The 23,538-nt window shown below is 37.2% G+C and overlaps 1 protein-coding gene across 4 annotated transcripts in view; it reads right to left on the bottom strand.

The window, feature by feature from the left end:
- inpp4b (inositol polyphosphate-4-phosphatase type II B) overlaps positions 1-23,538 on the bottom strand; it is a 198,999-nt gene that overhangs the window by 86,165 nt on the left and 89,296 nt on the right. For all 4 annotated transcript variants that reach the window (XM_028016222.1, XM_028016220.1, XM_028016223.1 and 1 more), the window contains 2 exons: positions 9,443-9,548; positions 2,154-2,223 (listed from right to left, as the gene is read on the bottom strand). In XM_028016222.1, the coding sequence (XP_027872023.1) occupies positions 2,154-2,223; positions 9,443-9,548 (176 nt within the window). The remainder of the gene's footprint in view (positions 1-2,153; positions 2,224-9,442; positions 9,549-23,538) is intronic.

Genomic DNA, 23,538 nt, shown 5'->3' on the forward strand with positions numbered 1-23,538 from the left:
TCATCTTAGCTGTTTCTCTCTTGTGTGGCATGTCTGTTTAGGTGTTTTAGCAGGTTTGCAGAAGTTCCTGATTCATTTTGTTTCTGATTGATGAACAGTAGCTGTTCCCTGAGATGTTCAAAGCTTAAGATATTTTATAAAATTTCTTTCAACCTGATTTGCTTGTTCCTTGTTATTTATGATATTGTTTTTTCACTAACTCTATTTGCAACTATTTAAGTGGCAAATTTAGGCTTAAAATAATCTTTTAATTTCGCTAACTGAATATAATATTAGTTTTTTGGACTGGCCTAATTTGAATTTAATGCAGGGTAATATAAATACACTCATGTATATAAATGTACTTCCTCATAAAGTGAACCATGCTACAGGGAGGAGAAAACACAAACTGGGGAGCTGGAAAAACACAAATCTAACATAAATAAAGAATAATTTAACAAAGAATGAACTAATGCAGTAAAAATCCGAGACATAAATAAAGAAATAAGGAAAGACTGATCAAAATATAAGCAAAAAAAACTAAGAATGAGAAAAAACTACCAACAGTCGCTAAAAAAAATTTCAGAAAACCGAAAACAACCCAAAAACCTGACCAAAGGTTTGAATGTATATGTGTGAATTAGCATTCTTTACATAACTTAACCTCTGCTGTACACCAAAATCACAATTGATTTTCATATAACTACAAATAAACTGTAAGCAGTGTTATTATTATTTGTATTTTTAAGGCTCTGTCTGAATGTAATGGTAGATTTATAATCAAAAAGACTGTTTTGATTTTCACTTATGAGTACCAGCAAATATCTTAGCGTATGAAATAAAAAGGCATAAAAATGCTCTACAAAACAATAATTGCAGGGTAAATCGACCATAGAAAGGCTTATTATTTTTTCCTGTGCTGCTGAAGATGAAATTAATGAGGATTATAGTTAAGTCTAGCCTCAAATTGACCCCTGAAAAAGCTCATAATTATATTTAAATGAGATTTATTGTGGGCATGAGGATTATGGAAAGTCAACAGGATGACAAAACGCACAGGGTGAGGAAGGAGAATGGAGAGAAAGCAAAGAAAACTTTAAACCAGAGGAGTGATAGCTGCTGACTTCCACTATCTTCAGAGAAGCGGATTAACCTCTGAACCCAGCCCCCCCGCCTGCCCCTTTCCCCGTCCCACTAATCTGAGCACCAATCAGACGCCTCCGTTTCCCTTCCAGACACCTCTTAAGAAAATGACTCCCTGCGCCGCGCCGCGCAGAGGCCTGTTTCCTCACTGCTCTCTGCAGGCTCATTTGGAAAGCCAATAAAAGTGGAAGAGAAAATTGCATTACGCAGTCTGGTGGCATCTGCAGGGAAGGTATTGTTTCTGACAGGCTGCAGATGTGCACCTGCAAAAATTGCTGCCATTCACTAGTTATTCACAGCAGAAAATGTAAGTGACAATGACACCATTACAACAGGAGCCGGGCTGCTGGGGAGCTGAGAGAAGTGATATGAATCTGCATAAAAGAGAGAGAATGGGTGCTGGAAGGAAAATATTTTCCGCGAAGTCTTCTTTAAACAACAACTGTGACGTTTTAGCACAGCAGGATCTGTAACCTTTTCAAGTTCTCTCCTTTTCTTGCGACACTGTCTTTAATTTTCTCTCCACACTTCTTGTTTTCGTCAGAGTCGGATCCAACTTTCTGTGCAGCCGGAGAATTATTCTCACGCAGCTGGATTCCTGTCGTTTCATCGTTCAGGGAGAACCGAGGGGTTCATTTGCTGACTGCATGCAGGAAATAAGACTTATTAGATCAAAACAGTGAAATCTAAAGTTTTTGTTCAAACAGGAGACGCTTCAAATCGTCTTCATTCAAAGTTTGCTCAAAGGATCAATTTTGTGGTTATTAGATGGAGAACATCAAGGGAATTTTACCAAAGATGTTTTGGGATTTTAACTACTGCAAAGATTAAGTGGATCAGAATAAAGTACAGAAAAATTACAGTAGTTTAACCTTTTCTTCCAGGCAAGCTTAAACGGCTTTGAGTTGAGAACCATAACTGCGGAGAAGACTTTGTGAAATTTTACGGAAGTAGGAGGAAAAAAGACATTATAGCCCTGAAAAACAGAAAGGAACAGTTGAGTTACAGGTGATGATTGTTGGAAAACGTACCTGGCCCAGTTAGAGCGTAATCTTCTCTGTCGATGCAGGACTGGTCCGCAGGCTCACACACCAAAGGACACTGATGTTGAAAGAAACACAAATATACATCAAAGTGTTTCTTCGTCTTATAAACACAAACAGGTTTTGATTATTACCATGACAGGAACACTTAACCTCACAGTTACTAGGACTTTAAGTTTAGCAAACGCAATAAGTCAGGAGAAATATGACAAAGTATGAAAAGTATTCATACCCCTTAAGTGTCCGTACATGAATATGAAGTGGAAGGAAACTTATACATGGCATTGATAATATTCTTACAAAAGAAAACATTTAGAAGTGTGGTGTGCATTGCTCTTTAACCGCCTGAATTAATTTATTTTAACATATTTTTGAATCCATCTTCTCTGAAATTCAAACCTCAAAACTTTCTGACCATTTCTCTACCAGCTTCTCCATTTAGAGGATCAAACTTCTGTCCATTCTCCTTTGCAAAACACCTCAAGCTTAGTCAGACCGAACATCCCAAGCTGATTTTAAATTTGGACTTTGACTAGGCCGTTCGAACACATGAATCTGATCTGATTCTTTCTGTTGCGTTTTATAGTGTTTGCGTTGGAGGAATTTAATCAACTTAAATCAAATTTCACTAAAACAAACAAAAATCAGGGAAAAAGTGAACATTAGCAATTAAAGCTTTTAAAGACACGCATCACATAAAACACGACACAGTAAACAGCTGCTGATGTACTGACACTCGACAAATAATGCTGCGCCTATACTGCAGTTATTAAGCTCATAAAAGGAAAAATCTGGAGGGAAACATTCTGACTTCTCTGAAATGAGAGCAGATCTGAAATCTGCCCCCCTTCAATCCTAAATGAGTTGTTGTTGATTTTCCAAATGAATATTTCCCTCTCTAAGAGCAAATATTAAATTATTACAAATATTATGTCTTCTGTATGTCAATTTGCACACAACCTGCAGTATGGAAATACTAACTCCAATTACACCAAACAAAAGTGTTCAACTTCAGTTTTAAATCATCATTAATAGTGTTACTAAGCAACAAACTCATTATGTTCAGTGCTTTTTTGTTTTTCTGTAAAGCTGCCAGAAAAGGTACTTCTAAATTTCTGAAAATATTTAATAAAAACCTGAATTTCTAACCCTTATAATACATGAATGCTGATGAATTTGCAGATGTCTCTCTTTTCACTCATTGTGAGCTTTTGTTTCTTCTCGGTAAATCAGTAAGACTGGAACTGAAAACTATTTAAATTAAGTCTCAAAGTAGAGAAAAGCTATCATTATAAGAGCTCCTGCTCACGTTTCACGCACTGATTTAGAACAGGGAATATTAAATGAAGTGACACTGAAACGTCTGCCACCTGCTCAATGCCAGGTTTGTGTAAAATAAAAAGTTGGATAAAGTTAAAATAAATACTTTGCAAACTTTTCCCACCTTTAATGTAACATGTAACATTTAGTATGTAAAACAAACCAATCCGTAAGGGAAAAAATATAAAATTAGTTCAATAAACTGGATATAACCACTAAATAATACTGGAAGAACATATCGGTTCAGTTTTACATTACATCTTTAGTAAAATTTTGCCAACGCCACCTTACAGACGACTTGTTCTCTCAATCTCTGGGTTTGGGAGAACATCTCTAGTTCGCAGCTCTTTCCACGTCAATCCACCGGTTTTCTGAGAGAAGAAGAATCACCACCGCCATGTTCTGCTGTTTGTGTTGTTGTTGAACATCCACCAGAATAAAGGGGAGCCTGAACTTTCATTTTCATTCAGTTGATTCCTCTTCTGACAGGCAATTTAAACTTAATTTCTCAACATCAGCTAATAGTGCATGTGTGAATCATGGCTTATGGCTTCCGCTGGCGGCCAGAGCTATTTTAGTTTTTTATGCCTTCCTGTTTGTGTTGACCCAGTAGGAGCCCAGATCAGAGCGCTCCTTCTGGATGCAATCTGTGAGGGTAAACCTTCGTGTCCTGCTAGCCAAGAAGAGGATAGCTCTGTTCTTTATTCTCAGGACCCACAATCAACATGTGGTGAACCGGAGGAGCCAGCTCACCGCAGAGATGAAGCAAGGAACCCGCATGGTTACTGAGCAAAGCCAGTCGCCCCTGGTTTTACAAACTGATGCCAAGTTAGAAATGTTAACGTGGTGAGGTCACGAAGGGAGAGAGGAGTTTCCTTCTGTCGATGGCTGTTGTTGTGGAGCAAAGACTGGATTAAACATGACTCATCAGTCTGGCATTAAAAACACTCCTCACTCTTTTGCTGGCACAGCAATGCACATGAAAACAGACTTTATTGACCTTTTGCACATATTTAGATCATTGACATGAACTGATTTTCTTGAAGGATACTGAACAGTGCCAATGCTGCAAGCTCTAAAATCTAATTTAGCTGATTATTTTATTTAGTGATCAGTTATAAACTAAGAATTTTTTTCACTTTTGTCTATTTGGTTCATTAACACAATGCCATTTGGATCTTTCTCCAAGAAACATCCTGGTGCCAATTTTTGTCCGTCCATCTATCTGTGGTCAGAATTTCATTCAAAACCTCACTGATTAATTAACAGCTTTCAGTCCTCAAATGAACTGATTAACACTGCAGTGTCTCCATCAGAGTCAAGATTTAAGTCAATTTGTAGTCATGCAAAGTCAAAACGTTTTGGTATTTTGAAAACTAAAGGGCGTATCAATTTAGAACCAGAAAACGTAAAAAGTTTGAAGGTAGGAAACATAAATTCTGATCATCTTTTCCATTTATTTTTTAAAACAGAAAGACAATTTTATGGGACTATGTTAAATTGATCTGTCTCAACATACTGGCAACACAGAACAAGGATTTTGCAAACCATTTTTCTGCAAAGATCACCTACAGGATCCTCAGTGGAAAAACACAGGAATATATTTTGTTTCCTGTAGAAATATGAATTAAATTCCTGGATTTAGAGGAAAAAAACTTTCCAAAGTTGAACACAACTCATACAACAGCCAGATCAGTGAGGGCAAAAAATTATGCTTTTTTAAAATGCATAATTATAAAGTTATGCTTTTAATTTCTATTAAAAGCATAACTTTTATGCTTTTATAAGCACAAAATTTATACTTATAATTTTTATGCTTATATGCATTATAAAATACCTTTATAAGCATGAAAATTATTAGAAAAATTGCTTTCTTTTGTCTGTAACTAACTATAACAGCAGCATTTTTCTGTCTGAGCAAAATGAATGAAAAAATACTGAATTCAGATGCTGTTCTAGTATTTTAACCCTCCTTTCAACTAAAACATGTTGGAATGAAGCGAAGGTGTTTTTATGGGGCTAAACAAACGTTTTAAAAGAAAGCTAATTTGATATAGGCTCCTAGAGTTTCAGAAGTGTGACTGATAGTATCCTTGAAATAGACTTTTGACAACCAAATAACTCATAAGTGTCACTTCCAGAATCACTTCATGTCCCACAAGTAGAAAGCAGTTTGTTCTTACAATAGCTTGTAGAAATGGGAAGGCTGACTGACATCAGAATAATAATGCTGGTCAGAATTGGAGCAGAAACTGCAAATTTAATATAAATGCAGCCAAAATGTAAGTGTTAGTCTTTGTCGCAAGTAGTGGTTCAAACTGGAGATGGAGATTTTGCTTTTAATCTGTTTGTTCAACAATTAACTTTTTAAAACAAAGTAATCACTCTCAGCTGCATTCTTTGATTTTCCTGTTCTCCACATTTTCCTTTCAAACGTTTCAGCATATTTTTCCATCTTGATCATGAAAATTAAGAAAACTACTGAGAACTTGTAGCAAAAGAATTTTGACAAAAAAACCACTAAAACTTCCCTCTTAGACCACACTCTGCATCTCCAAATACAAATGTTAAATTCATGCCTCGGCTGGGCCGCCCCTTGAAGCATTAAGTCTGGGTTTTCCTGATCAAAGCAGGGCTGACAGCTAACAATCGCTCTCGCTTGTTGCATGTCAGCTCTGCCTGGTCTGAGGAACCATTACACACAGCAAGACAGACAAATCTGTCCCCAGAAAAAGGCTTTTAATGGCTGCATGGAGCAAACTCTTCTAGTTAAGAAAGGGATCTAGAGCAAGGACAACACCAATCAACGCCTATGCTTTCACATGCACACAGACACAGGGTCCAAATGAAACCCTGCCCATTGATCAGAACAAGCAGAGGTGACGTTTGACATTTGAAAATCCCAGCGAGAAGGGCCGGAGACAGAGAGAAGCATTAACAAAAAGCCGAGGAGCGCAGCTGCCGAAGGTGTTTTATCGTAATTGTGGGCAGCGGTCAGTGTGAGGTCGACGCTCCTTTGATGGCTAAAATATGAGAGGAGATCAGATCAAAGGTGACTCAATTCTCTTTCTTGTTTTGGGTGAGTGTTTTCACAGGGGTAGTGGGATATTCATAAGAAGCAGCAGCCACTCCAACTAATCAAACAAGAGACCCCAATCCCAATAAGTCCCCTCCCAAAAAAAAGCACAAAGTTTGTGCAGAAACTCCATCTGAAGCAAACCTTCCTGATGTCATTTCCCTTCCCTTGTTCCTCTGCATATTCTCTACAACGGAAACAGCATGCACAGGCGGAAATCTGCTCTGACAACACACACACTCATACACACACATGCCAACACATTCATCAAGAAGACATGGGCAGATTGCCGGTGACACTCAAGAGCCTGGCAGGGACCCTCCCTGTACCAGCACCAGGGCTGGGCAAAGCTAAAGCCAGTCAACCGTGCAGAAGCCTTTGGTCAATTATATAAGACAGTGATTCATACACACACACACACACAAACACGGGTGCACACGCAAAGTGAGACAGCTCACTGACAGCAGGCATGAACTATAAATCTATATGTTGCAACATTGTAATGAAAGTACATCAGACACATCATGAAAGCTGCTTCTCTAATATTTAAAGCCTGTTGGCTCTAAAGCACACATGCGTTTGATATTAATGTGAAGAATGAAACTGAGTGAAATGAGGGAACATATCACTTCACTTCAGCTCTGATGGCATCCATTTGCATAAACTTAAAGTAAAATTTTGAGGAAGCTCGCTCTTCCCGTTCTCCTCCCTGATTGAGTTAAACGTTGAGCAGCGAATAGGATTAGAGCGCGGATAACGAGGGCGTTGGCTGCAGCAAAACTGCCATCCAGGAAATGTTTACGGAAAAATAAACAAAGAAGTGGAACACAGATAAAATAAAAGTGGTTGGAAAGATTTCAGATCGTTTCTCCATCAGCATCTCCATCATGCTAATGCCGACGATAAACGTCCGCACGCCGGTTAAATCCTCATTAGGGTTCACTTAAATTTATTTAATCTCACTGGAGAGAATGAGCAGAGCTGGTCTAATCCCAGGATAAGCAGAAGGGATCTGATATGCAGACACTCGTGCTTTGCCAAATAACACGCTCTTCACATTTTATGGTTTTCTCATAATGTAGGGTAAAAAAGTCTGAAGTCTTTTACAGTAGTCGCATAATCTCAAAAATACAAATGTTAGGAATCTAACCTTTAATTTGAGAAAGTGATATTACTCTGTCCTCTTTAGCCCAACTCACATGTTAATTATGGGGTTTAATAATGGAGACTGAAATAACCATGGAAGACAGTTGATTTTGTATTTGGTAAACAATTTCTGTGTTGATTTGGAACAATTACTTAGTGATATTTTTTTTTACCAGATTTCTATTTAAAATTTGTCGACTTTTCCTCATGCCAATTACTTTAACAAGGTTTCCAAGTCATTAGGAAGGGAAACAGCATCATGGATCCTCCACCTTTCATTCTGCATTTGTTGAAAAATCAAAATCTTAGTCTTAACAAACCAGAACAAACATTTCCAGTTAAATCCCCGCTACCGTTTCGCAGTCTCCATTTACATTTGTCATGTTAGATAAAGATAAAGGTTTTTTTCTTGCATCTAGAGTCTGATGGTAGTTATTGAGTCTTGGCAACCTCAAAATGCCACTCTGTGCTGCAGTCGTCTGACAATTAGATTTGGAGAGATATTTCTTAAATCTCCCTTACCATCCTCCTCACTGTGCAAGACGCAAGATAAAATTGGGTTCTCATCCAGCCTTATTTGTTACTGTTCCAGTTTTTAAAAACTTTTTATTTATTGCTCTCGCTGAAAATCTGGACAAGTTTAAGCGGGTTGTGATTTTCTTGCCCCCATTTTCTTACTTTCAGAGAGCAACACACACTTCAGTCCAATGGCTGGATCTTTTTGAAGTCTGTATGGGAAACTGGCCTCTGTCTGCGTTGTCATATTTATACCTCAATGGCACAGAGAGCCATAAACAGGGGTGGGAATTAATTGTGTCATTAATATTTCATCGTTGTCATGATACATTTCAATTAATGATGTTTAAAAATCGTGTTGTTGGGATTATTAGAATCAATAAATATCAATGAATTTGAAAAAAAATATTAAATACAGTTAATGTCTGTAGGGTAGTAATATACACTCTAAAGATGTGTATTACAAATGGGAATGTTTGTCAGGAGCAGTATTTGTGTTTGTGGGGTTTTAATTGATGTGTCATGCAGTCACAGCCTTACAATTTTCTAAAAATTTAGTAAAAAGTAGTTATTTTCTTAACTTTTATTATTATCATTACAGTACCACAAACTGTCATCATAAAAATAAGTTCATGTTGCCCATCAGTCATTAATCACTAATTATAAGTTCCTTGACATGCTTATTACCTGAAAAAAGTGAAATGAAGACAAAATGTTCTGGTTACATTTATTTTCATACGGATTGTTTGAGGTTTAAATCCCTGTGCCACAGATTTGCTGACCAAGTTATTCACATAAAGTTTTATTTTTTTCTTTCTGTAAAGCACATCTACAATAATTTCAAAGAAAACCTTGACACACAATTGGCTGCAGTCAATCCAGGAGAGCCATTTATTTTGCTTTCCCCTGATTGGATGTAAGGATAATAGTAGATGCTAGCAGTAATGCAAATATAGTTTCCATCATGTGTATTAGTGCATATTAAGATATGTTTGATGTTTAAACTATTAAAATAAAATAATAAGAAGAATTTTTAGAAGGCGGTCTCAAGGATTGGTTTACTGGGAGGAGGTTGTGGTAAATACTGCGGTGATGTAGTAAAAAGAAAAATTTTCTCTGTTGAACAATGCACTAAAAATATGATTTTCAGTGTGATTCCTTTAAGGAATGGATTTTCTTTAAGGTTTTCTCCACATCTTGAGTTTAGAGTGTGCCGTACCTTCTGTGAGGACGAGTCGGTGGCGATGTGGTCAGCCTCCTCCACCTCCCCCATCTTCAGACGACTCACTACCACTGTTCCTGCTGGGCACACACCATCCGCCGACCTGAAAAACACAAGCATTGAGCTTCTCATAAAAAAGATCCTTTTTCTGTTACTGCTTCACAATGATCAGACGTGGATGAAGTAACATTCTGGCTTACATTCAACTTTGAACAGGTTGCACAGTTATGAAGCTTGTTGAATTAACATGCAGCAGCAAACACAGATGCTTTGCTCTGGGATTTCTTTACCTGACAGATTGTGCAGAAAAGTCTGCTTACTGAAAAACGCAGAGAAGTTTACAGGGAGTTGAGGGGGAGAACATCTTACTTTACTGTCCAAATGGTGGCCCAACAGAGATGACTAGACCTTTTCAGATACTGTAGAGCAGCATGGCCAATCACTTTTCCAATTGCAGAGCTTGTGATTAAGGAGATGATAGAAAATCTATAGTATTGGCAAGCAGACAGAGGGTTTAAAATGAAGAAAAATGGCCCCTCCACATGACGGCAGCAAGTCTGATCACTTTAAAAGACCCATCCTTAATGTGCTCGGTTCCACTCCAGCTGGAGAAAACGCTGGCTGCTGTGTGCCAGCCAGCGGTCTGAGGGGAGGTAGGAGGGATGACACACGACTGCCCGAGGAGGAAAAAAAATGTAGGGACGGTGATGGAAACAGAAGGGATCCTTTCAAGGCTAATCCATCTTGATGAGGTACAAGGAAGAAGTTTTTAAACACACACAGGAGAAAAGAGGAGAGAGGGAAGGAAGCCGTGTGAGCGAACGTAGGAGGAGGAGGACTGGGAGCCTGAGGAGGCAGCTGCAGGGAAAAAGCGTCTCTGCAGTGGGACACGGAGAGCTTCAGTTAGTGCTTAATGTCTTACAGCAGTCTCACAGCAGAGAAAATAACATTGGCTGCTTTCTAAATCTAATCTTTGTCCCTCGCCAGACACCTGTCTAGGTGTTTACTCCAGCGCTGCTCTCCTCGTTTCCTCGTTTCCTTCCTCACTCTGATGAAGCCGAAGACGAACAAGAGAGAAAGTCACCCTGACTTTGATCGTATGTACCCACACATAATCAAGGAAATGGAGATTAACATGCATGGCACTCAGCGACAGTGCTCCAGAGGCAGAGCAGAGGTGTAATGGTGGTCCTCTACTCTTCAGATTACACTGCCACAATCCACTAATGAAATCCCCATCCGTCATTCAGACTGGCCACAAAGAATTCAAGATTAATTATTTTTTTATTTTATTTTTGGATTTTACCAAACTACTACAGCTATTTTTCTCCCAAATGCTTTGTGTGAGTAGAGCTCCTCATCTGCAGGAGTTATCTGTGTGTGTGTGTGTGCGTGTGTGCAGCCACTGGAGCCATCAGTGATGGCCACCAACAGTTGATGCATTGCTTTATCTGACTGAAAGTTTCAAAACTAACAAAGCGTCTGACTCATCGTCATATGAACCAGGTTTGGGGTGTGGAGCTAAATTGGGGATGAATGTTTTGTTAATTTGAAAAACAAGATTGTAATTAACAAAAACAAAAAACAACTAAAACCTGAAATTAAAAACTTAATCTAAATCTACTTGTCTAGAACTTGAAAAATACAACCATGTATTCAAACTGAAAATAAGTTTGTCATTTTTTTCCAGTTTAACTAAAATATTGAGTTTATTCTTAAAAGATTTTGAAGAAATTATTTACGTTCTTCACTTCTCCATATTTTGATATTTATTATTTCTCAGTTCCACATTTTAAGTTTTCAACTTCAATTTTTTATTTTATAGTTTTCTTCATTTTCAGTCTTTTGGCATAGGGGGCGTGGCTTCAAGATGGACATGGAATCAGGAATGACAGAAAGAAAAGAAAAAGAAGGTTCTCGTCAGTCATGTTGCCTTTAACGAAACATCGGTACTATGAGAATTGTAGCTCAATACAATATGATTGGCATTAAACCAATTAATGCCAGTGACTAAGTCCACTTTAAAGAGCTTCTTTGGACAATAGGTGGCACTAATAACACTCTGATAGCATTAAACTGTACAGTGCACAATGTACAGTTTAAGAATGGATCTTATCTGACATTTTATCATGGGGACATATGAAGGGAAAACTGGTCATAGCTGGAAAGCATTGCTATGGTTAGCATGAACTTAACTAATGAGCATCTGAACAAAGAACACTTAAAAGCTACAGCTGATCTGTCTGAAGAAGGTTGGTTGGAAACATTTGATTGACGAATGCTGTGAGTGTTTGTTAATGTGCAGACTTTGAGCAGCCAGCCAAATCAATTTTACTTCAATCTCATTTTAATCAGATTTCATTGTGCATTTGATTTTAAATAAATCAGGCCCCATTATTTAGGCAAACTAAATAAATAATGAAAAAGATTATTAAATATGAGTCATTTCTATTATTTCTGATATTATTGAAATGAGTTAAAGACTACAATTGGGAAAAGATGACAAAAAATGTGCTTGCAACTGTTTAAAGGAGAGTATTGTGTATTTTCCAGGCACAAAGTGCCATTTTATAGCGCAGTGAAGTGTCTATATTATCTTCAACTGTTATGAAAATGCTATATATATCTAAAATAACTTTGTATCATAGCCTTATCTGACACCTTAAAATTGTCCTCTGTCTCTTTAAGAAGTTCTTGCCCTTTCCGACACTCCCTTGACTGAAAGGTAGATTGTATGGATAAGTAGGCGGAGCTATAGGTACCACAAATGGCTGCCAAGGGAGATTCAAGCTTGCATGAATGAATCAAAGCAGCACTTCAGGGAACATTTTGGATGAGGGAAAAACATTATAACAAGACATAAAGCTAAAAAATTAAAAGTTTTTCATAATGAAGTTCCTTCATCTTGCATCAGGAATCTGATTTTTTTTTCTCTAAATACAGAAAATAAAGGTTTCATTTTTAAAATGTATTTATGTTTGTCATGTTGGAGGCGGTCTTCCATACATACATCCCATACTTTAAAGTTTAAGTAATTGTTTACAATTCAATAGCTTTTTTTGCAATTAGTCATTAAAAGTAACTGATCAACTGAAAAACAAAATTGAGTGGATTGATGCCTTTTTCAAATGGCTCACTTCCAACTTCCCTTTCAGAGACACAAACATAAACTAAACACCTGCTCAAATACAACCTGTAAATATTATATCTGCTGAGATAAAGAACACCTTGAAATGGGCTGAGATTGTTTGATGTAGCTCAGTCTCCATGCTGCAGGTTTGCCAAACAAACAGTGGTAAAAACAAGGACAGAAACATCCTGAAAACAACGAGAGCTCTGCAGCAATAACCCGTCCGTTTAAATACAGTTTTGCCTCAGAAGAAACTTTAAAGAGCCCTGACGGTAGCGTTAGTTAAAATCGAAGACCATTCTCTCCTCCCAGCCTTCCGCTGCTCTTTCCATCTGTCGGAGCTGGCACAGAGACAAATCTGCAGATTGTTCTCTCCCTCTAAGTCCGTCTTCCTCTTGAATCTAATTGGCCCGGGATCTTTTTTTATGACAACACTTAATCAGACAGCTTTGTTCAACTGACAAAATAATGTGTGTAAAATGTCTGCTACGAATTTGGCACAATTAAAAAATAATTAGCTTTCAGAGAAGTGCCTTACATTTAACAGTTATTTTCTTTTGAAAGCTTTACTTGCAACTATTAAGCAACCTAAGATGCAAAGTGATTTATTATGAAGAAAAAACCCTTTCTAAAGTTTGACATGACTCATGCATTCCCAATAGTGATTAAAGTATAGATTTTTCCAACACTTTAATTACAGAATTTAAAACATGTTCTTCACTGATGGGAATGAAACAATTTTAAAATATTCCTCTGCCTAAATATGTATTTGAATCCGTTCCAAATGCAAAAAGCGCCGCGTCTATGCAACAACGCACAAGATGAATGAAAATTTCCCAGCGAACTCTGACTGCACACAGTCGTCAAAACATGATGGGAAGGGTAATGACAGCCGGCGCATTTCGCTGTAATCTCCATAAGAATGAATTTAACAAACAAATCTGACAAGCCCTACAAGACAGATGCGTTTATTCATTTGAAAGAGCAGCGGATAAGCAGCAGAGTGATGCTGCATTTGGCAGATGATTGAGAAAGAACTCCATGAGAAATTATACTGAATGTGGCTTATTCAAAGCAAATGTGGTTAAACTAAATGTCTTAACCGAAGCAAGAGAGAGCAAATCTGGATTCAACTTTATTTCTTTCCATTTTGTTCTTAGGAAGCCAGAACCTTGTTCTTCTTTCTTAAACATGGTTTTGACAAGGTTTTTGATTTAAGTTTCAAATTTATCAGTGTCAACCTTGTGTTTAATTTAACAATTAAAGCAACAAACATCAAGGACAAAAATAGTGCAACAAGTTGTAAGATGGAGGTCATAATATAAAATGTATCAAAAGTAGAATAATTACAAGTTGAAATCATCAGTTTGATTTACTATGATCATAAACGCATGAAGGATGATGCATCCCTCAGGTCTATGCCAGGTCTTTGTTATACTTTTTAGTTTTTCAGCTTGAACTCTTTTTTTAGGCCTATCTCTTCTTCGTCCCCCATTTATCTACTTTTTTTAAGCACATGCTGCACTTTATGCTGTGATGGTCAGGTACAAAGGCTACATTGAACAAGAGAACTATTGATCAAGAGCACTTTAAAAGATTAAAAGAAAGTTTTTTTTCCTTCTTGGTAGAAAAAAATTAAGGAAAAGTTTTGCACAGCCCTGGACGTTCATGGTTTAATTAATTTGGACAAATACCCCCATCTATATCGTTAAGCTGTGACACTTAGGAAAGAACTCATTGCCACCATGTGAAATGTGTTCTCCATGATACCAGTTTTGCTGGTATCATCATATTCCCTTGTATGCCAAAACTCTTGTCGATATTCCAGTGAAAATTTGCTTAGACTGATAAAATGGATGAAAACAGATGAAAGCAAAGGCTTACTCTGAAGTAAATAAATATCAAATGTAATGCCAAGGTAAAGACAAAAATACATTTCAAGGGTCCTAATTTAGCATCCCATGACTGCAAAAAAAAATTAAAAAAAATCAAAGCATGGATACTTCTGTGGTCGTCAGCTGGTTTCCCCTCGGGAAAAGTCTCACAAAAGAAAACACCTGACAACCACAGAAACGAATCCAAGCACCGCTGGCAGCTTTCCTCCCTTTTGCTAAAATGGTAAGACACTGAAAATATCCTGCAGAGACCGGAGAAAACTCTGCAGGTTTTTTTGTTGTTGTGAGTTTTGGCATTAGAACAGTGATTCTATCGGAATACCTTAAAGCTCCACATTGCCTGTAGGATGGAAGCGGCGAGAGATAAGGGATAAAAACACTGCCAAGATTATACACGGCAGCAGGAGTACTACGAGCTTGAAGTGTAACAGCGCAACTGTAGATGGGAATCTTGACCTATATAAAGCTGGACGGGTGAACTATATATAGCGCTGGCTGGTTTTCGCTGAAGACTGATGTTAGGACACAGGACAGGACTAATCCTGGTGATTCTTATAAAGCAGGATTGATGCTGTTACATGTTTCAGCAGCTAGTGCATGTTTAGCAAAAGAGGAATCCACTTTAATGTTATTACAAGCGATGCAGACAAAAAGAGACCAACTGTTTCCTGACTTGAAGTACTGTATATTCCCAAAGAAAAGGCTGGCCTGGTTTCCAGCTCATGAAAGAGCTGCAAATGTTCAATTTAAAATAAGTACATCACAAGACATGTATCATGTTTAAGTTTGTAAAATCTGTTCTGCTCCAAATCTATGCATATTTTCTCCTACAGATTCTTAAAATGTTTCCATGGTGAATCAAGCATCAGATTTTTAATAAGAAGCTGATTTGACTGGAGCACACCAATGTGATGAATATGATCATCATGCTAATGTATACAGTGCTAAAATTCAGTTTTTACTACTGAGAAACAACTGAAGTAAGCAGAACAGGAGCTACCATATGTCAGCGAGTGACTCATATTTGCACACAATTTGTGAATTTAATGCATTTGTTTACTTCAGCTCCATTTCCTTATTTGTCTTGTTCTTTCTCTCTCTCCCACTCACACACAAACGCACGCACACTCCTGCATCCTTGGCAAAAGAGAACAGTCTTCACGCTACATTTACCATTATGTTGGTGCTTAAACATTGTCAGGAACTGTCTGGGATAAGCTGCTCACAGGAGAAGCAAGGTGGAAATAGTGTGCAGTATATAGACCGTTTCATCAACCAATCAAAATATTTAAAGACGCTTCTTGAGAGTACTGATTACTTTTGGATGGATAACCAAAGGGAGTGCACAAGCAAGAAAGTCACCTCTGGGAATCGCTACATGATTATGAAAGAGGTTAAAGTGACCGATGATGTTCAGCACAGGTTTCCTCCTGTAGGGTTTCCTGTGGCTAACCAGCACTCAGGACTTGGTACACTTTGATCTTATTCTGCAGTCATGCCAGGAGGAGGAGCAGAAAAGTTAAGAAATACAGGCTGGCAACGTCTGGCTCACCTTGAAAGAAATCGTTATCCCACTCAAGAAATTCAACTTCTTAACACGAGTTCCGAAAACCAGGAACTTCTCTACAGGGAGACGAGCACAGCTGTATACAATATGCAGCGTGAAACCTCTTTGTCCAAACAGATAACATCAGATGTTCAGATAAGAATAAAAAGCTGGTCAGTGACAAGAAAAAAAGAAACCTTTATTAAACCATTGTTTCTTTTGAATCCAGAGGTTAGACATACACATCCAAAGACAGACTGAGGACTGTGATGTACAATCTCTGCCTCTCCTTTGAAAAGAGAAGGCTCACCATTCTCAGACTGCCAACTGCACCAACAGCGTTCCAAAATCGATGCAGTATTGTACAACTAAGAATGCCAACACCATCCAGTGACTAGAGGATCTCAAAGTTGATCTCTTCCACTCCTGGAAAATGCTAATGAGTAACTAATTTCCCACCTAAATAGTGGTGATACTGCCCTGCAAGTTAAATACTTTTCCAAAGTTTATTTCAGCACGCATAATGAGTCATTAGGTTTGGAATCCAACAGCTGATAAAATGTGATGGGAACAATCAACATGTCTTGTTTCTCTGTACAGGTGGATTTTAATATAGACCTAAGAGGATTCAACAGTAGCTCAAGTATGGCCTTTTAAGGATTTGATTTCCTATTTGAGCTTTCACGGCTAGTTAGTTTCTCACTAAGCTGCAGCAGAGGAACAATGACACATGGAACGGGGTTTGGCTCAAGAACGCTGCTGGAAGATTTGCAGAAGACAAACTGTGGGTTTTTGTTCCCCATCATTTGCACTGAAATTGCTTCAGGAAGAGACCGTGAAGCAACTAATAACTCCTTCAATGTGCACATGTGAATTTAAATACTGTTTGCAGAGTTCTCATGTGCCTAATAATTAAAGTTGGATTTAGGATCCAGATGAAGTGGTAAGAGCAAATAGTGTGTTAACCACCTCATTTAACAAACATACATGCTGGATGCCAAAGCAACCGTAAGTGATAAACACTTGAAATCACAGCAACACTTATTACTGCCATTTTACAATTGAATGCAAAGCTGCTCTTTATGGATTCAATCACAATGAAGATGCAAGACTTCTGGAGGATGTGTTTACGCTCCCAGCTGGTTCCGTTCGGCCGTGTGCATACATTCTGAGGATGAAGACGGATAACGTACATTCAGAGGATTAGCCAAGTGTAAATCAATGAAAATTGGATAAGTGCAGGTAGTGAAGACTGTTAGAATGAGGAGGAAGGTGGAGCGGCGACATACGGCGTGAACTGCTAGCTCAGATGATGACCTTCTATGCCACTCACTTAATAATCACTGTATAATCAATTCTATGATATGAAATCAGACCGCAGAGTTCAAGTGTTTTTTTAAAGCAGCTGTTTCCACATGCATGAGTTTTGAACAATAATAAATACAATCTCCTAGTCTATTTCAGCATGAAAGTGAGAAAAAGCTACATTTAACCAAAGCTTTATAATTACTTTTTAACAAGCTGTGAAGAGCAAAGTAAACAAAAGCCCCTCATCTCTCCAGCAGCTCTTTTATGTCCTTTAATTGCTCTGGAAATCTGGGAAAACACATGCAGAAGTGCTTTGCAAAAGATATGCACAAGGTAAAAAAAAAAAAAAAGGATAATACGTGTTGTTTCTTTTCATGAACACACAAATCAACTGTTAAAATCCATGGTATAGGAAATTTAAATCCACAAAGGTGATGTTCAAAGCAAGAAACAATAAGCTTTCAATGAATATTCAGAATGTATTTAGGAACATGGAGGGAATTTAACGGCAGAGAGAAAATCAATTAAGACCTGCTGTGCTTTGGCAGCACTCTTAAAGGCATGTGTTTCAATTTGTAGGACAGATAGATGAAGAAAAAATACTGTATAGTTGAAGAATATATATTGCTGTTTTGAACATTTCATATTTATTCTTCAGTGTTAGATTTTTTTTCTTTTGGGATTTGGACATTACCTTTAAATCAAAATGTCCTTTCTTCATCTTAATTTTGTTAGCTCAACAAATGAATAAGTACTCACAGAAAACATAATTTAGACTGTTGGGAACAATTCATAACTTTTTAGTTACAAAACTAAAACCAACTAATCAAAAATGATTATTAGACTTAGACACAACAAAATGAATCCCACAGAGCTTTTAGCACACAGACGATGTACTAAAAGAGGATACATGTCAGGTCTTCTTTCTGTTCCTCATACACATTTTTGTTGAGTACAGTTCATTGCTCAAGATGATTTTAAAATCTTAAAACTTTTAAAATTCTGTAAAAAGAAACATAAATGAGTGAAAAATTGAAAGTTAAACCAAAAGAACTTTGGAAAGCCCGGGGTTTTATTTTGCAAACCAAGTCATGTTAAATTAATTAAAGTCATTTTTCTAACAAATTCAATCCAATTACGCTTTAATTCAATGCGGTGCAATTAATGATGCTAATTTAGAATGCCTACTCATCAGAAAACCGCCAGGTTGAAACAAATCTTTGCCTCAGCTCAACACTTAGTCCTGTTCTTCCTCAGTTTTACGTCAGTTGGGAATCAACAAGAGGAGAAATTCCCTTTAAGCAGAAAAAGACCTCCAGTGGAAAAAGACTGGGGGAGGACATCCATCTGCCTCAGCTGGTTGGGGGGCGAGATTCCCTGATGAATCTCTTCAGTCGAGTTGCCAGGCCTTTGAAAATCATTTGACAGTCTTCTGCTGTATTTCCTATCCATCAAAAGCCTGTCTGTCAGGGCATGCTTCCGCACTTCTGTGAAGTGACTAACGTCCCTTCAAGCTTTCCTGATCTTGACATAAACACTAAAGACAGCAAACCTTGCTGTGTCCACAGGCAACAAATCTTTCACAAGTAAAGATAAAAACTTACTAATGAGGGTGTTAATTATACTTCATCTGAAATATTAACACGTTTTTTTTTCTGTCCAAATATCTTGAGTGTAATGTTGCTCCAGCATTATGAATGCTGGTTCTTTGATTGCTAAATGAGGAATGATAATCAGTGTGAATATGGTATTGATTTTTAATTCTTCGGCACAAATGAGTAGATTTTCAATAATATAGATTTCATTCCTGGACTTTTTGAATTTTAATAGACCTGCTGGATTTTTTTTTATTCAGAAAGAAGAGTGCACTGCATACATAATTGAACTACTGAGTGTGTCAAATAACTTAAACATTGATGCATTAATGAAAGATCAAAACACTTAAAAAAAATAAAAATGCATTAACGTACAATAAAGCTTGGCTTATATTTATTTTATATTTAAACAGAAAATGGGAAAAAAAATGTTGGGCATAAAACATACAAAAAATATTTAATTATGTTGGTTTGAGCTTTGTAGTTCACAAGAATGATGAAATGGTGCAGAGAGGTTACAGAAATTAAACTCTGGCCACAGTGGTAATGACTCAGCCTCGGTACACAATGAACCAATGTTACCAAATGAGACAATATGAATAATTGATAGGGTTAGGGTTAACCCTAACCCTATCCCTATTCTCTCAGAATATGAGAATGTGGTGAATGTGTGTATGGTAGGACTAGGCGTACATAATTAGATGTGTATAGTAAACAAAATCAAGACAAAAATAATCTTACCTTGTCACAGCTTGATAAATCTATGAGTTTTATTTCTACCTATTTTTGAGTCCTGCAGCACCACTTACATGTGGAGTTCCTCAAGGCTCCATTCTAGGACTTGTTCTATTTTCCTCAAGCATGTTGAATTATCTCCTGCTTTGCTGATAATAGAGTAACATGTGGCAGCTTACAAATTACTTACTGGATATTCATTGTCAATGTTTTGAATCAGCCAATAAATTTGACTGATAATCAGTTCAGTTCAGTTTTGCCAGTTAAAACTTTAAAAAAGCAAAGCCTTACTACTTTCCAAAGCAAAAAAATATTTTAGCATTTCATTCAATTTGATTTATTCTCATATTTTCTGTCCTATTTGTGCTATAGCACTAATTATTATAACTTTATTTATGTTGTGAAGATCCTGATCCTGGAGACGCCATGATGTGACTTTAATTGGACAGATCATGGAAGAAACCCCTCAGTGAGGAGTGTGACAAACTTTCCTCAGCCTGAGAGGTAAAAGGCTCCAAGAAGCTTCACTGAGGTCATTTCAGCTGAAGAGGAGCTCACAAGCTGTCAGGAATATTGAGCCCTCGGTTTTTTTCCCTACGTACAAAACACATTTTTGTTCACATTTGTTTTTAATGAGTTTAACTAGATTACCTTTAGTGCATTACATGCAGAACAATATTTCTTTTTTGGAGATAAAAAAAATTAAGATTAGACATCAATAAGTGAACATTCCCTAACAGACAGATACATATTTAATACTGTTTCCACTTTTTTATATCACTGTATGCAATCTTAAATTGATTTAGAAATCTCTTTCTGTTATAGACTCATGTATATTTGTTCTCCTTGTTCACATAACGTATCTGGCTGCGGAGGCCCACATGATGCACAAAACAACAGCTTGATTATTTATGGCTCATTTTTCAATGATTTGGCTTATTTTTGATGTTCAGACTAAATTATCACTAAATCATACAGGGCTGGTTTATCTGATGCAATGCATCTCATTTTTAAGTCACCTAATGCGTCTTTTACACAATTCATACCAATATATAATGTGTATTACCCTCACTAATGGTTCAAATTAAATTCTGAAGTGAGAAACATTTTTGCTTGCTTGGTTATTGTGTCATTTATTTGCTGTAGAACACAAAGAAATGATATAGCTTTATTGCTTTTTAATTTAGATGTAATTTTCTTTCTATCTAATTTAGACTAATTCCTGACCATGTGCAGTTTATCTCGTGCCCACAATGTTTTCTTTTTTTATTTCAATCCCAAACAAAGCGAGTGGGCCACAATCTGTGAAGACTCCATGTTATTGGCTATCCCAACAATAAATCAATAACAATATATATCACGGCAGACACATGATCAATAGATAATTTCTGATAGAATATAATAGCAATTTTAGTAAACCCTGTTTTTAGTACAGCGAGATTTTTCTCAAGATTGTGGAAACATTGGCGTCATCATTTATTTGTGGCTCAGTGACTGTCATGTTTCTTTTTGTTTTTTTATTCTTTTTGTTTTACTATGGACCTCTTTTGTGTCTGAAATAAAGATTGATTGATTGATTGATATTCAGTATTCAATAAAATATTCACTGAACTCTGATCCAGAACTGCAAAGCATTCTGGGGCTTGTAGGCAGAGGAAAGACTTCAGCTCTTCAACATCTCACAGCCAGCTAAGCAAGGTTGGTGGTATCAACTAACTCATTCACTCTTTGGTTACCTAGCAACTCATTCACTCTTTGGTGACCTAGCAACAACTTGTTGAATAACTTGAGCTGCAGGAGTTTCAGGTTTTGCCATTGTGCCACATAACTGCTTAAAAATAAAACCATAGTGTGGAGTGAAAACTGGATAAAAGAGAGAAATGTCACACCACCAGTTTGGAAGTATTTCAGATATTTAAAACAAAACATTAATCAATAATTATCAGTATCACCTGATATGAAATGCTTATATGCTTATATGTTTTACAGCCGTATCGTCCAGCCTGCTATGCAGGTACATACAAATGTACCTGCTACATTTGTATGTAGCAGGTACATACAAACGTCCCTTTGTATGTACCTGCTAGGTACATTACAAAGTACCTAGCAGGTGTACTGTACATAAGCACACAGTATGTCTATCATTACAAGGATGTTTCATTGACTTCCTTTCATTTTTAATTAATTTCTGTGGCACAACTCTGACCCTAAACCTAACCATTACATGCCTAACTCAAATAGTAACCTAAACTCAATTCACACCCTAGTCCTAAATTTAACCCTTAACCCTAGAAAAAAATGGGCCTTATTAGGTGTGATTTGGTGAAATACACACATACGCTCACATATACATAATTCAGAAAGCTGAAGGTCATACCAACATAGTTTCAACTTTTACTATGCAAATATCGATGTAAAAAGTAATCATAAAAGTAGGATACCATCCCCAGATATCAACTATTGTTGAGCAAAACAATGCCCTGCCACATGTAGGCAACCAGTGTCTTCAGATGGCACATCTGGAAAGAAAACAGAATCAAAGACTCCCTGTTATTTCATCAAGGACCCAAATGCTATTTCCAAATTGAACCTCGCAGTTTGGTAAATAAGTTATGCAAGTTATTGAATCAATAGCTGCATGTCTACAGATGCATGCACACTAATTCTCAAGAAAGCAATGATTCATTCTATCAACATCATCCCCAGCAGCAATCCAAGACACTAAAACCAAACCCTGCTGACAATAAACAGTGAAAAAGCTTCACATGCTCTTCTCTAGATAGTTGATTGTTAAAATAGGGAGCAGGCTGCAAAAGATGCTTTGTTGTGGGAGGATAAGTGTGCAGGTGAGCTTGAGGAAAACAGATGGAGTGTAAAATTAGCTTTTGATAATGCAGATTGCAGTGGCTTTTTGACACAGGTAGGCAGCAAATAATAGGTGTTCTGTGCTTCACTGAATTTTCCTTGAAATGGAAACAAATGATGATAGACTGAGTGTTTTTAAGTGGTACAAAGCAGATTCATGGCATGTCAAACTTTCTTCTCACATAGAGACATGCACAAGGAGCAGATGCACAGAAAATAAAGGTTAACCCACTCAGCAGAGAAGTATTGCTTCGGGTCATTCTAAAAATCAAGGAACAGAAATAAAAGGCAGAAAGTGTAGAGGCAAAATCTGTTTCAAAAGACCCAGTGGTAGGTCTTTTTTTGTTCAGTCTAGAGTATCACTTCATCTCTAAAGAAGCATTCTTAACACCCTGCTGGTTTTATCCTTTTTTCTTTAGCTACTCTTCAGTTTCAAGACTGATTTGAAAATGTCCCTTTAGTCAAATGATGCAATAGTTTCTCATCCCTAACAGCAGGAGAGCGAGCTGTAAAAAATCTCACCTAATACAGCAGAAACCAGATACAATGTAGAAGAAAAATACATATGTCCCTTTGTATTACTTTCATATTTTTGATTTTACTACACCATTCCTATTATAGGTAGGGGTCTCTAAAAAAGACCTTATGAAGATGCTGGCTAAAGCTGGTTATAGAGTATTTTCCAAATATAAACAAGTCCAAAATGAACATAGCTGCCACTCAGACAGGAAGAAGCCATTACTCCAAGTGTCCAAACCGCAGTCAACATTTTTGTATCTAAAGGGGACAATCTAGACTCAGCCCCCAGCTTCAGTTATTACAGCTATAAACTAAAGATCAGGCCTGGAATCTGGGTGTTGTGATGAACTCTGACCTGAAAATTCAGACACATAAAGCACGTCGCCCAAGTTCTGAAGTCCTTCCACTGGCTCCCTGTAGGTCAGAGTAAATACTTTTGCTAATTTATAAATCATTCAACTGTATAGCAACAAGATATTTTAAAGACCTGTTGTTGCTGT

Source organism: Xiphophorus couchianus, chromosome 5 (genome assembly GCF_001444195.1).
Source record: "Xiphophorus couchianus chromosome 5, X_couchianus-1.0, whole genome shotgun sequence".
In the NCBI taxonomy this organism is placed as follows: Eukaryota; Metazoa; Chordata; class Actinopteri; order Cyprinodontiformes; family Poeciliidae; genus Xiphophorus; species Xiphophorus couchianus.